This window comes from Rutidosis leptorrhynchoides, chromosome 7 (assembly GCF_046630445.1).
Source record: "Rutidosis leptorrhynchoides isolate AG116_Rl617_1_P2 chromosome 7, CSIRO_AGI_Rlap_v1, whole genome shotgun sequence".
NCBI lineage: Eukaryota > Viridiplantae > Streptophyta > Magnoliopsida > Asterales > Asteraceae > Rutidosis > Rutidosis leptorrhynchoides.
In genome coordinates this window covers 69,728,608-69,744,611 of record NC_092339.1, presented here as the reverse complement: position 1 = coordinate 69,744,611, position 16,004 = coordinate 69,728,608, and the positions used below count along the sequence as shown (strand labels likewise).

The following is a 16,004-nucleotide window of genomic DNA, read 5'->3' as shown; positions in this document are numbered from 1 at the left end:
TTTAGAGAAATTCAGTGAAACTAACCAATCAATCCCGTCAAAGAGGACGGATTCGATTCCGATGGATTCAAATAAACTCTTTGGTTTGTGTTCATTTTCTTGAATTTGTTTTTCATGTTCGGAAGATAGATCCATTACCCTAGTAGATGATTAAAGTGTGATGGCGGATTAGGTTTTCAGATAAAGGTGGCTTGACGGCGGTTTAGGAGGACGGCGGTAGTGGTGGTGTTAGGTTTAGGTTTAGGGTGTGTTTGGCGCGTAGCTAGCTTATGGAAGCTTATGGGAGCTTGAGCTTATGATTTTAATAAGCTTCAAGTCATAAGCTTCGTTTGGTAGACAAAAAAAGTAGAGCTTATGAAAATCATAAGCTCTGAAAAAATAAGCTACTTGTAGTAGCTTATGAAAAAAAGTAGAGCTTATGAACTGACAAATAAGCTCCAGCTAGTTTATCAAACATTTATAAAAAATAATAAGCTCCAGCTACCAGCTTAAAAAATAAGCTCCAGCTCCAGCTCCAGCTCATAAGCTCCAGCTCCAGCTATAAGCTCCAGCTCCAGCTACTTTCGTCCAAACACACCCTTAAAGAGAATGAATGAATCAATCTGGTTTTTTTTTTTTTTTTTTTTTTTTCGCAAAGAAACGAAAACTATATATAAATCTTAGCCTCCAAAAAGGAGACCAGAAAACAAGATACAAAGAGACCGCCACAAAAGGCTCGAAAACAAAAACCAAAAACTAACAAAAACACAAAACAAGACGCAAACAACAACCGAGCCATAACGCGAGCTAAACAAAGCAAAAGGACCAAAAAACATACATCAAAGCTACTACCATCCAAACTACAAATAAACAAGGACCTAATCAAGTGCCAAAGTTTGTACCGTTGGTTCCATCATCCGCCGTCGCCTTAAAAGAGAAAGTAGACTCGATTCCAACCCCATCCGAATTCACTCCTCCATTTCTAAATTCGTCTCTAATTTCGTCGAAAAAACCAACACCCTCTACCTTCTGTCCTGCCCCCGCTCCAATACGCACCCCCTTGACACTTTCAAAAGGTTTACCAATCTTAGCAGTCCCTTGCGAAGTCCCCTCGATCTCCTCCCCATCACTCGAGTCGTGCAAACAAAACGCCCCTTCTTTTACAATCTTTTTCTTTTCTTTTCCTTTCCTTTTGCCCGCACCCTTCGGCTCACCCTTCTTCCCCCCGTAAAAACGAAACTTGTTAGCATGCACATGCCAACCCCTACAATGCCCCTTACAATTCTTATCCATACAAATACAAAACTTTCGACCCGCACTATTCCCAGTTGCAACGTTCGCCAAATTATCAAGTAGTGCATTAGTAGTTTCATTACACTTAGTTGATGATAAAACCTCCGTAATACGCCTTTTTTTAGACTTAGAACCCACACTTACCTCATCAAGCGCAATGTCAACCTCCTCCAAATGAACCGAATTAGGAGAAATGAGAACCTCATCAATTCCACTACTCTTTTTACCCTTGTCAACATCCGACACATTAACCGTCTACTCCTTCACGCCACCAACATCCAATTCCTTCTTATGAGACAAATCTTTGATATTGGAAATATCTTGCACAAGATTAAAGGAGGAGTTCGGTGACTCAACTGTCTCCACACGAGTCGACACTCCCACAACCCCCTATTCACCTCGAATCGGTTCGATAACAGAATCTAAACAACCAGATGCCAACATGACCGAATCAACCAAATCCATTTCAGCATCCAAGCGAACAGTCCCATTCTGAAGGCTCGAAAAATTGTCTGGACATCTAGTTTTGTCAGGCATCGAAACTTGGATCTAACCAAACCTAATGATACGATTAGTCGTCGATATAACTTCTGAAGAAAAACCATCCTCAATAATAGCACATAAATCAGTCGAAAACCCCACTTCATTAACCCAAATTTGAGTCGAAGACAAGCCTTCATCTTCCAACTTCGCAGTCAATAATTCATGAATATGTTTCATACAAGAAGATTTCAAGAACGCATACAATGAACCGATGTTATCTAGATGAGTTGATGATTTGGCAACGGAAAGAACTTCTCCAAACAAACCTGCAACTTTATGAATATTCTCCGAAGAAACAAACTTAGCCGGAACACCCCTTAATTCAATCCACACAAACCGAGAGAAGATCGAAGCATTGACGGCAAACGGTGAAACCAACACAAACTCCCCAAACTGTTTAGCATCCTTCATCACCCTATTGAACCCCTCATTATCCGAACAAGTGACAACACAAACAAAAATCCCAACCTTACAAATGTGCGTAACCGAATCTTTAAGCCTAATTAAGAGGTCTCTCACCTTGTCCTCAACCAATGGAAGATGGTCCACCATCAGGACACTCAAATTCAAGTTAGCCACAACCTCACTATTTGGAGACAAATTGCATTTAAAGGACTTGCTCGAAAGCTCACTATTACGACTACCATTACTCACACCAACACGAAATCGAGTTGGCCAACCCACAAAAATGGGTTTCCCAAACACACAAGAACCATTTAACACCTTCATGTCATTTACAGCAGTCGAGTCATCCAAGAAAGATACGAAAGCATGCCTTCTTGAAGACCAATGTTTGATTTCAGAAATTTGCCCAATTTTTTCAAACAAACTATCGAGCATATGTTGAGTAATCTCTTTCTCCAACCTTCCTATGAAAATCGTAGCACCAACTTGCTCAGAGACAGACTTATTCTCCTTCGTCGTGCCGCAGACCGGAGAAGGACCACCTTGAGTATCACGTCCATCACCAGAAGCGGTGTCCTGTTGATCAGCCCCGATAGGGCCATGGTTGGGGGTTAAAGGCGTAGAATTACGAAAAGGTTCAAAATTTGCTGTTAAAGGTGGAAAATCGGAAAAGGAACTGGGAGAATTCATTTTTGAGAGATGAATATATAAAAAGAGAAGTGTGATAAGAAATTTGGTGGGAGTTAAAGGAATTATATGAGGAAATTGAATGCTCAGGTGAAGAAATAAGGCCCCGTTTGGCTCGTTGAATTTTTTTGGATGGAATGGAATGTGTCAAAGAAATTGGAATCCGAAGGAATTGGAATTGATAAATTCCATGGAATGTGAAAAATGTGTTCTACTTTACATGGAATGGAATTGAATTTCATTTTATAAAATAATTAAAAAGTTATAAAAAGAATTACGTTTCTAAATTTTGTGTTCATTTTCAGACTCACTTTTTCAAAAAAAAAAAAAAAAAAAATTAGATTCGCGATTTGAGAACGCGTTTCGAAAACGCGCGTTTTTGCATGGGATCCGAAAATCCGCATTTCTGGACGCCCTGCGAAAACGCGTATTTCAGCAGGGGATCAAAAAACGCGCGTTTTCGGGCGCGGCGCGAAAACGCGCGTTTCCGGGCGCCGCGAAAACGCGCGTTTCCGGGCGGCACGAGAAAACGCGCGTTTCCGGGCACCCCGCGAAAACGCGCGTATCCGGGCGCGGCGCGAAAACGCGCGTATCCGGGCGCGGCGCGAAAACGCGCGTATCCGGGCGCGGCGCGAAAACGCGCGTATCCGGGCGCGGCGCGAAAACGCGCGTTTCCGGGCGCGCGCGAAAACGCGCGTTTTCGGGCTCGGCGAGAAAACGCGCGTTTCCGGGCGCGGCACGAAAGCGCGCGTTTCCGGGCGCTCCGCGAACGCGCGTTTCCGGACGCCCGCAAAAACGCGCGTTTCCGGGTGCCCGCAAATGCGCGCGTTTCCGGGCGCCCTGCGAAAACGCTTCACGAAAACTTAACCGAAAACACGCCCCGTAAACACGCTTTGAAAACGCGACACGAAAATGCGCACCAAAAAAGTGACCCGATCCGCGAAAAAACGTCTCAAAAACGCGACTCGAAACGCGCCACGATAACGCGGCATAAAAACGGGACCGGAAAATGCGGACCAAAAACGCGAACCGAAAACGCGACTCAAAAATGCGCGTCGAAAACGCTCCCTGAAAACGCGCGCCGAATACCTCCCTGAAAACGTGCCTCGAAAATAAGCGCCAAAAAAGCGCTCTAGAGTCGCTACCCGAAAAATTCAATGTTGAAAGGAATTCAAATCCATCAACATCTTGAAGGAATGAACATTCCATAGATGAAGGAATCTCAAGATTCCAAGGAATATAATTCCTTCCAAATTATGTCAACCAAACAGAGCGGTCTAAGGAATTCAATTCCAATTCCATCTAATTCCTTTGGAATTCCGCGAGCCAAACGGGGCCTAAAATTAGAAAAAATTGATGAAATGAAATTTGAAGAGGGTAGTTGATGATTTGGGTAGTTAAGGAATTGAAAATGGTGGTGTATGTGGTGGTGAATAGGTGGGTTACGGTGGTTAGAGGAGGAGGGTTTCAAAAAGAAAATGTTGGCCCATATCCCAAGTCAGAGAGAGAGCCGTTATGAATCAATTTGGTTGTCATGTTTGTGACGACCCGGAAATTTCCGATCAAATTTAAACTTTATCTTTATATTATTCCGACACGATAAGCAAAGTTTGTTAAGTTGAACCTCTAGAATTTTAAACTGTGTTGGTATATTCGTTTAACCTTAACCAAATTCCAATGATTCACGAACCATTAAACGAACGTAAATGAATATATATGAATATGTGTATATATTATAACTTGATAACGATAACAAAGTGTTTAATATAAATACTTTACATAATGGTATTTGGTTCATAGGTTAGCGATGGAATTTCAAAGTAATCAATTGATGTAGTTTTTCACTGTACGAAAACACTTTTTGATATAATAGGACTTGTCTATCTAAACTGCGTTTGATTAAATAAACATAAGTTGGAATATTGGTTGTAACGTGTATTTAAAACATGCTCATTAAATACATATGTTTTCAAATCAAGTACATAGTAGTAATACTCGCCTAGTGACGCAATTGATATTTAAAACGATTTGTATCTATTTAAAATGAAAACGTTACGCGTTAATTTTTTCTAAATGAAATAAAAATAAACTTTGAAATATAAATAGTTTTGAAAAAAAAAAAAAAACTAAATGTTATATTATTTAATAAAGATTTTGAATACAAAATTACAGTTCTAAATATGTATAAATATATCTATATATTTTAATTTAGTCATAAAACGTCCAAATTTAAAATAATATATTTTGATAAAGAACGAGTCACTAATTTATAGAAGCAAATGACCACAACACTCAAATTTTATAAGATACATTTTTACAAGGTAATTTATTGATGAATAAATCAAACTATTGCTAAAAGTACACGTCGCGTAACGTAAAAGGCTAGTTTTCTAAAACGTACGAAAGTGCGCTCGAAAAACCGAAAGTGGTACATGAGTCGTGAGATCACGTCCGTGTCATTTTAGTAAAAGTTACATTTTTATTACGCACGTAAATACAATATAATATTTAATTAATTCTAAAGATTAAATATAATATATATTAAATAATATAAAACTATATCATGTATGTGTAATATAAGAGTGTCGGCAACCATTTTGTGGTTTATGAGCTGGAAGCAAGCATGAGAGCGTAAAAAAAAAGAAAAAAAGAAAAAAGAAACTTTTTTAAATACTCGAACTCCTCATTCCCAAATTCATTTCATCAATCTCTCATCTCAACTTCTCTTATATTACTCCGTATCACTTATTTATTTATTTTATTTATTTATTAATTTTATTATTAAGATTATTAATCTTATTATTATTAGTATTAGTATTATTAGGAGTAATATTACTAGTATTATGCATAAAATATTACGACAAGAGGTACGCGCGAGCTATTTCCAAACACGTTTTGAGAGCGGGATAGGGCTAAGGAAATTATGGGTTATAGCTATGGAGGTGATGGGTATGGTTCATGGGTATGCTCATGAGATCAAATTTAGTGTTTGTCATCCCTGTTGTGTCTACGTACCTTTCCTGCAATATTGAACCTCAATATTGATACGTGAGTACTCGTAAATAAATTTTTACATAATAATAGTGTATCCGTGACTAGTGCTCGAGTATATAGGATTATGCATGCTTGTACTTTTGATATTACCCTTAGATAGGTTATGTTGAATCTTGAATTAGTTACACTTGCGGTTGAGATAAGGTATAAGATATGCATGTCCTTGGAAAGCTAGCGAAAAATTAAGAACGTTTCATTTAGATATCGAATGGTTTCGATGAACGGATTAGAAATTATAATCACTTGAATTTTTTATTATTATCATCGTTATTATCGTCGTTCTAGTTTTTATCAAATTATTATTATTATTATTATCATTATTATTATTATTATTATTATTATTATTATTATTATTATTATTATTATCATCAATAAGGAGTATTATCATTCAAAAATGTTATTATTATTATTATTACTATCGTTATTATCGTTAAAATTATAATTATTATTATTATTATTATTATTATTATTATTATTATTATTATTTTTGTCATTAAAATAGTTATTAGTATAACCTTATCATAATATTGATTATTTTCAGTAAAACTAATATTAGTAACACTTAATTTTTATAATTATTATTATTATCATTAAAATGAACGCGATATAAAAGACGATTTAAAAGTTACTAACAATTCAATTATGAAATAATGAGTATGGGTACCATGATGAAATTTAAAATATTGTAAGACATTGAATTAGATAAAATTATCATTTTTCATTATTTTTATCATTATTATTATTAAAAGTAATATTAATATTAAAAATATCATTTTTATAAAAATTATTATTTTAAGAGGAATATCATTGTTAATATAAAATTTCATTATTATTATGAATCAGAACAATCATTTTATCATAATATCATTTTTAGTAAATATAAAAAATTAATATTTTTAGGATGATAATAATTATTACTACCAAATAATACAACTTTTACTTATTATTATTATCAATGTTATTTTATCAAACAAATATGTAACACAAATAATATAATTACCTTTAATAAAACCTATCATAATATTTTATGATATTAAATGAACTTTATAAATTTTATTACTTAAGATATATAAAACTATATTTTTATATAAAATTTTATTTATTAATAAATGAATTATATTATTTACTTTAATAAATCTTTTAAAAATATTTAAAAAATATAAAACGACGATATTTAAAGTATATAATAATCATGTATAAATTTTGGAAAATATTGAGTCAAATTGACTTTTGTTGACTTTTGCATATTAGCCTCGAGCATTAGGATTGTGGTACACTATGATTTGACTTAAATTATTAGACAAATATTGACCAACATATAAAAATATATAATTAATATAGGTTCGTGAATCCGAGGCCAATCTTGCATTGTTCAGTTCCGTCGTATGAATATTTTTACTACAAAATATTGTATTGTGAGTTTCATTTGCTCCCTTTTTAAATGCTTTTGCAATATATATTTTTGGGACTGAGAATACATGCGCTGCTTTTACAACTGCTTTACGAAATAGACACAAGTATTTAAAATTTACATTCTATGGTTGGATTATTAAACCGAATATCGCCCTTCAAGTCTGGTAACCTAAGAATTTAGAAAAATGACCCCTGATTGACGCGAATCCTAAAGATAGATCTATGGACCTTGACAAGTCCCATTCGGGGTACGAATGCTTTAGTACTTCGAGATTATTATACAGACTAGAGGTTCTGTTTTGGGGATTTTCTATGCATTAAGTTAACGTCGGTTACCAGGTGTTCAATCCATATGAATGATTTTTATCTCTATGCAGTTTGCGAAATGCCTGATATGAGATGTGTATTTATGAGAAATGAAAATCTTGTGGTCTATTAAAATGACGAAAATGATCGTTTATGATAAACTAATGAACTCACCAACCTTTTGGTTGACACTTGAAAGCATGTTTATTCTCAGGTATGAAAGAAATCTTCCGCTGTGCATTTGCTCATTTTAGAGATATTACTTGGAGTCATTCATGGCATATTTCAAAAGACGTTGCATTCAAGTCATTGAGTTCAATAAAGATTATGATTAAGTAAATGACAGATTAGATCATTTATAGTTGGATATTATGAAATGGTATGCATGCCGTCAACTTTTGATGTGAATAAAGTTTGTCTTTTAAAAACGAATGCAATGTTTGTAAAATGTATCATATAGAGGTCAAATACCTTGCGATGTAATCAACTATTGTGAATCGTTTATAATGTATATGAACGGGTCCTTTGAATGTTTATGCTTTTTATAATAATGGGCCGCAAAGTAATTTGGATCTCCTATTTTCTGTAGACAGGCCAAGGTTTGGTTGGCCGAAGTTGGGTTGGCCCATGCGGGATACCTATTACATACCGTTGCACTGAATAGTCCCATTTTGGTTGAAACTAGTTAAGGTCCCACCGCGCGTTACCGCGAGTCTCTCTTTTATTTGTGATAATGATAACGTGCTTTGTCAGCATTTTTATCGTATGCGTTTGATCTTAAGAACAATTGTATTTGAAAACACAAAGAAAACCATTTAAAAAAATTGAAAAGTAACTATAAAAAGTCATTATAAGAAAATACAAAGAAAACTTTTTAAAGAAAGTTAAGATATTAGTAAATACTTATTGGTATAATTTTCATACTTGAACATTTTAAGAAATAAAGACTTTTGTGAAGAACTTGAAAAATTAAAACCAGGGAGAATTAACAAATTTGAAATTTAAGATGATAATTAAAAAGTTAAGTAATAAAAGGGTGAAAATCAAAAATAGAATGTTGGGTGTAAAATTGAGCAAGAGGCAACTAAAGGAGGTAAAAGTGAAAAATGTAGATTAGATCATTTGAGCTGGAAACCGAATTATTATGTTGTTGGATAATGTTTTATGGATTTTGATAAATGTAGCCCTATGGGTTACACTTAAGCTTTCTTAATTTAAATGGATTCCATCTACTAATTAATTGCTTCCAATTAATACAAGAATTTCTACATTTTTAATTTTGGAATATTAAAATCCTTAATTAAATGATATATAACTGACAAAAATTGTACTACTAATACGTAATACAACACATCGACATTTTGATAAATCTTACAAGTAGGCTTTGTATGTCCACTTTCCTTGCATATAGAGCATCTCTTAGTTGCTTTAGTCGCCAATTCTTTTCCACCCTTGAGACGCCTTTTTCTCGGACGTCCTTTCGTTTTTGACTTAGGTGGACACAATACATCTTCTTCGTCTCTTAAATCTCCCAAAATAACTGGTTGATTGTCTAATGGCACAATTTTAGACACATCATCACCGTGTAGCGAATTACAACACCAACGTAGAGGCAAGTATGGCGGTGGAATTTTAAAGCAATCTGTGTAGGTCAAAACGCGAAATACGTGTCGACAAAGTATTCCCCAAAACTCAAAGTTTTTGCAAGTGCACGAGGCTTGACTTCCATCCCAATATACCTTGTGATTTGTATGATTTTCGCCATTAAAGTACCTTATAACGTACTTGTTACCTTCACCTTTAACAATTAAATATTGGCTTGATCTTTCGAATTCTTCTTGAAACTTCTTAAAAGCAAATGGCGTAAGAAGCTTAGAAGCTTGTTCTTCCAATGGCGATTTGACTTTTATAGATGTATTTCTTAAAGTAGTCAACATCTTTATTTGTGATTCTCCATTTTTAATTTCTTCAACCGCGAGATATACCTAAAGTATAACATATTATTATTATTTTCAATAAATATTTCAAAAACTTGATAATCACACTTATGGCCACATTTAAATATACATGTAAACGAAACTAAAAAATAAAAGTATTTAACCACTAACCTGTCTAACAAAATCTTTCAAACTTGTATTGAATGAAACAAGCTTCTTGATGAATCCATTAATGCTCTCAGATCTGCTAGTCGATACCATACCTCCAAAAAAATATTCACGAAGATATGCCGGCGACCAAAACTTTCTTATTTCGTACAAACCCATGACATGTTTATTATTTACCAAATTATACCTGCCGATGATTAAAGGCCAATGATACTCAAACTCTTCAATTGAGTTCATCCTATAAAGCTTGTAAAAATCAGTACACCAACTTTGATACTTAGTACGAAGAAGACCGGTAAACCAAGAACTAAACTTTTCAGTGATATGCCATATACAATAGCTATGTTTTGTAGTTGGCATTTCGATAGCAATTGCTTCGGACATCCATCGATCTTGATCGGTAATTATTGTTTTTGGTGGTTTCTTCATTATCGTGAGAAAAGTCTGCAATACAAGATAAGTATATAAGTTGTTAGCAATAGAGTAAAACATTTAACACATTTTAAAATACATTTAGATTTAGATAAAATAAATTGGAAGTCTTACCTTCATCAACCAACTAAAAGTATGTTTAGTCTCATTTCGAAGAAGTGCACTTCCAAATAAAACCGTTTTCCCATGATTGTTGACGCCTACAAAAAGTGCGCATGGCATATCATACGCATTTACCTTGTAAGTAGTATCCAAGGCAACTACGTCACCATATTTAACATACCAATCAAAGCATTCAGAGTAACACTAAAATATGTTTTCCAATCTTCTTTGTTCGTCCATAGTATAAACATACTGAAACTTCTCATTATCTTCTCTTAAACATTTCATATGATTGATAAGGCTCATAACATCACTTTCTCCAAGCTTGTTTTTAACTTTGGTAAATAAGTTGCGAATATCTCTTTCAAAGAATGAAAGATCTCCGTGTTTGACATGCTTTTGGAGTTCCATGACTCGGATAATTTGACGTACATTAAGTCCAGCTTCTTTGTATAAAAGTATTTGATCCTCGTCCTCCGTCGTGATGATGCGGTTAACCGGAAGGAAGCGCATGTCCTCTTTGGATAATAGCTCATGATTGTGATCTTTAATGAATTTTGTAATATGCCATTCGTCTGGAAATATATCACAACTTTTTTTAAATGTGAGACGCACATATGCATTGCACCCACATCTTACAGACCCCCTGTTTCTTTGATCTTTTGATGGATCACGTGCTTTTAATGACCTTTTTCCTCCACGATGACAATAAATGTCACGTGTTACAATCCTATCTTTTTTCTTGTCGGACCGATCCTTGCGAATTGCAAACCCATGTTGCATGGCATAGTTCTTATAGAACAAATGTGCTTCTTCAAAGTTTGAAAAAGCTTGACCAACAAAAGGTTCATTATCTAATATTTCATCCTCTTCTTCATTTGGGATAGTGTTCAAGTCCAGATTAATCATGATGTACTAATAATATGCGTACAACACAATAAATAAATAAATATCTAAATTGACATCAACATTACTTAAAAGATTCAAATACTAACTATGCTTAATCGATTAACATGAAGTACATATATGAATAATTATACGAAACTATTGTGTACTAAAATTAAGTAAATTTCACATACACGTAAGTGTGTATTGTATTTTTTTTTGTTGAATTTTCACCTCTAGATGAAAAATCATCACCCTATTTATGTTTATGTTCTTTCATTATTTTGTCAAAACAACATACAAAATGGAATACTAGATTACCATAACTTCTAAACCACGAATATTAAACAGATGATGCTAAATAATAACAAGAAGATTAACTTACTTGATCCAAAAATCAATATGCTCAACAATTAGTATTTCTACACCTTCAAACCACTTCCAGAAAATGCTTTTATTTGTCAATTAGTATTTCTTACTTTGATAAAGTTGAACACATATATACTACGCAAATAAGACACTAGGCTAAAAAAATATTTCTGTGTTTGATTCTTACACATTTAGTGATGATGATTTTGTAATAAAAATAAGAATATTTGAATAGAATAGCAAATTCTCAATATGAAATACAAGAGTACTTTTTGCCGATTGCAATTTTTGTCATTTACTATATCACAATGATTTAGTGATTTGGTAATATTGTCTATAATAGAATTCTATTACGTATTAGTAGTACAATTTTTGTCAGTTACATATTTAATTAAGGATTTTAATATTCCAAAATTAAAAATGTAGAGATTCTTGTATTAATTGGAAGCAATTAATTAGTAGATGGAATCCATTTAAATTAAGAAAGCTTAAGTGTAACCCATAGGGCTACATTTATCAAAATCCATGTTTTATATATTGTCAATAAATTTCGTTTGTCATAAAAACAAATAAAAATGTAAAATGGTATTTGAGGACAATCGAAATAGTAAATCCCATTAACTCAACTATGGCCAATATAAACTTCGTTTCTCATAAAAGCAAATAAAATGTGAAATGACATTTGAGGACAATCTAGTCAATGCTGACTTATTGAAAACAACCTTGCCGGCTGAGCGTCCCAACTGTGGTATAGAAGACACTTTCCATAACTCAAGATAGCTGCCATAAAGCTGAATATGGTGGCCTCAACTCCACTGACTTATTGAAGTCGATGGCCGAATTTTTTCTATATAAAGGAGGCTCCGGTTCACGATTTGAATATAGTTAATTTCCATTGATTGTAGTTTTTTGGTGTAAAATCGATTGTAGTAGTTTTTATTTAAGTTATTGAAGATTTATGCAATTTACATTCTCGTTGTTCATCTTTTATTCAAGGTATAATCTCGTTTTATTTATTATTGTTCTTAAAGATTACTATGTTTATCTATATTATATGCTTTTATGTTATTTTTATGAGTAGCAAAACACCCTTAGGGTGTAGGTTTGGGTAAAATGAATAAATCATAATTCTGTTTTTGAATGCTTTCTGTTGAGAATTCTTACGGGCTTAATTAAATAGACCCACTATCCTAAGTTTGATTATATTGCATGTATGGTTAATTATATTGTATGAGATGTGTTGGCTTTACATGACAACTTTCTCCGCTAAGTTAACTTACAGTCATGATATTGGTACATTAATGAATTAGACACTCTTAGTGTACTCAGTATGGGTGGGTAGTATCGCCGATTTAAGTCCCGTAGTATACTCATACGTTGAAACTTAGTGACACTTAAATGACAGTTAAGTACACTTTAAGAGTAGTAGGTGTGGTAGCCCGCTATTCGCGTCCAGTACTCTTAATTTATAATCTGATTACATATACAATCTCCGGCTAAACCAACATCCTTCCTTTTATCATTATTATCTTCACTCAATTCCATCGCCATTTCTCCTTCAATAACAAAACCCCCAATTATTATTATAAAATATAAAAAGAATAAAAAGGAATAAAACTCACCGACTCTTGTACTACGTACCTCTCTTAATATGATTTTATACTTCCAATACTCCACTGCACTGATCGGGACTCTCCCCGTTAGTGCTAAGGTCGTATTAGTGTAGGTTTATAAATTTAAATTAGTTGATTCTGCACACGCACACGAATGCACGCACCCAAGCAGATGGCATGACAAACGCTTGTAATTGGGTGTTTGTGGGGAAAAAATTTTGGGCGTTGGTATTTGAATGTCGAGCACATCTGGAGGCGTTTTTGATAATTAAATTATTTTTTAAATATTTGTCTTACCTTTTCAACAACCGTTTACCCCAACTTTTAATTTTATATCTTACCGCATCACCTAAAACCTTTAACAACTCTTCCCAACAACCTTCCTAATTGCAATTATCACTTTTTCCAATATTGCCACGTCATAGTAATCCTCCCAAAAAAACCTTCACTTCCACTCCACGTTACAGTTACCATTATCCATAGTTTTAGCCTTAGACGAGACGCAAACACAGCGTCAGCTGCTTTCCCGTTTCCTGACGTGGCTTTCGTTGACAAAATTTTACAGCAATTGCGCGGCGTTAGAGTTTAACAATTTGAGGCATTAGTTAGGTTTCTAACGGAAGGGCGAAGAGAACAAGCATCCAATCATAATTGATTATTAATATAATTTAATTATTTGATTATTTATTTCAACCCAGTTTTCAATCAGATTTTACCACATCGCCTTCCAAATATTTAACGCAAAAACTTGACATTTTGGGTTAACGGAGGTCAAATACTAACCTTGCCAAATCACTAAAAAAATACACTGTTTGCCTCTGACGTCGCATTCACGGTTAATGGTGGTCTTATATTTATATTCTAGAGCACAAATCATGGGTGGACATTACTAAAAAACTGTCCCCACTACTTGTCCAGCTTAGCACATACGTTCTACCTCACTGAATGATATCATGACTCATCACCGATAATTTTGGAAGCGGTTATTGACCAGGTCACGCTTCCTAAGTTCCAAAACTTGCAGCGTCCATCTGTGTATCGTCACCTTGACACGTCTTTAGAGCGTAATGGTGTATCCTAGGAGATACACGCATAAAAACACCATTTTTATACAGAAAAATGGATCAAGTGACACAAAACACAACGAAATTTGGCAGTTTTTAGTATTTGTCGTCCAGCGCTCAACAGGCCGCCCAGCGTCAAGCGTAAGCCCTGCAGGCAGCTTCTATGCTTAAGCCCTTTAACTCAGCTCGTGAACGACACGCAGCCACGTCAGCACACTCCACCGACCTTCCGAATACTTCGCACAACAGAATTAATCAGCGATTGACACGTGTATCCCTAGAATTCTGGACATTCTACGCCTATAAATAGACCCCCTGGGTCACCACATTTCACATCATTCGAATCTGAACTTCAGTCAGAGAGAAGTACACTTTCTCTCTCACACAGTTCTTTCTCACTCTAAAAGCACATTAGCCGCTTAGCAGCAATACGCTAGACGGATCAATTACAGATTGATCCCCAGATTGATTGAGGCCACCCCACGGATCTTTAGTCTGTGTTCCGGGTCTGCAGAGATTATTTCTCGAGGGCAAACAACAATCAACAGAATACACCACACGCTGAGCAGCTATTGTCTTGTACTGGTACCTTACAGCCGCTACACGGAAAATCGTACCAACAAATGGCACCACCTGTCTCAAAAACCACCAAAACCACCAAAACCACTGATAATGCTAAAAACGAACATATATTTTATAGCATTATTCCTCAAGAAAGACAAGCTTTTAGTTGCAATTGTCCTATTTACAAGTGATATTCGTTTAAATAATAAAAGGTGAAGACAAAAGACAGATTCGACGAATTGAAGACGCAAACGACCAAAAAGCTCAAAAGTACAAAATACAATCAATGAGGTTCCAATTATTGATAAGAAACGTCTCAAAATTACAAGAGTACAAGATTCAAAACGAAAAGTACAAGATATTAAATTGTACGCAAGGACGTTCGAAAATCCGGAACCGGGACTAGAGTCAACTCTCAACGCTCGACGCAACGGACTAAAAATTACAAGTCAACTATGCATATGAATATAATATAATATATAATTAATTCTTAAAATTAATATATATATATATTATATTATATTTAAATAAATGTTGGCAGAAGAAAACAACCAAAAGTGGCTCTCCCCAGCTGGCCATGCGATCGCATGGCCTTGAAGAGCAAAGCTCATGCGATCGCATGAGCCCCTTTTCCAGATCACAGGCCTATAAATTCACAGTTTGGTGAACGTAATATATCCATAATATCAATCTCTCTATCTATATACGTAGTATATATTTATATTTATATTTTAATTTTAATTTTAATTTTAATTCTAATAATAAGGGTATGTTAGCGAATGTTGTAAGGGTGTAAGTCGAAATTCTGTCCGTGTAACGCTACGCTATTTTTAATCATTGTAAGTTATGTTCAACCTTTTTACATTAATGTCTCGTAGCTAAGTTATTATTATGCTTATTTAATCCGAAGTAATCATGATGTTGGGCTAATTATTAAAATTGGGTAATTGGGCTTTGTACCATAATTAGGGTTTGGACAAAAGAACGACACTTGTGAAAATTAGACTATGGGCTATTAATGGGCTTTATATTTGTTTAACTAAATGATAATTTGTTAATGTTAATATAAAGATTTACAATTGGACGTCCCTATAAATAACCATATACACTCGATCGGACACGATGGGCGGGGTATTTATATGTACGAATAATCGTTCATTTAACCGGACACGGGAATGGATTAATAGCCA

General features: G+C 34.5%; 1 protein-coding gene across 1 annotated transcript; it reads right to left on the bottom strand.

Moving 5' to 3' along the window:
* Window positions 1–8,945: 8,945 nt before the first annotated feature.
* LOC139859323 (protein FAR1-RELATED SEQUENCE 11-like) lies at window positions 8,946–11,228 on the bottom strand. Its single transcript, XM_071848117.1, has 5 exons — window positions 10,634–11,228; window positions 10,332–10,477; window positions 9,973–10,229; window positions 9,789–9,861; window positions 8,946–9,665 (listed from the first exon to the last, which is right to left on the bottom strand). The coding sequence occupies exons 1-5, from the start codon at window positions 11,226–11,228 to the stop codon at window positions 8,946–8,948; spliced, it is 1,791 nt and encodes a 596-aa protein (XP_071704218.1).
* Window positions 11,229–16,004: the final 4,776 nt, after the last annotated feature.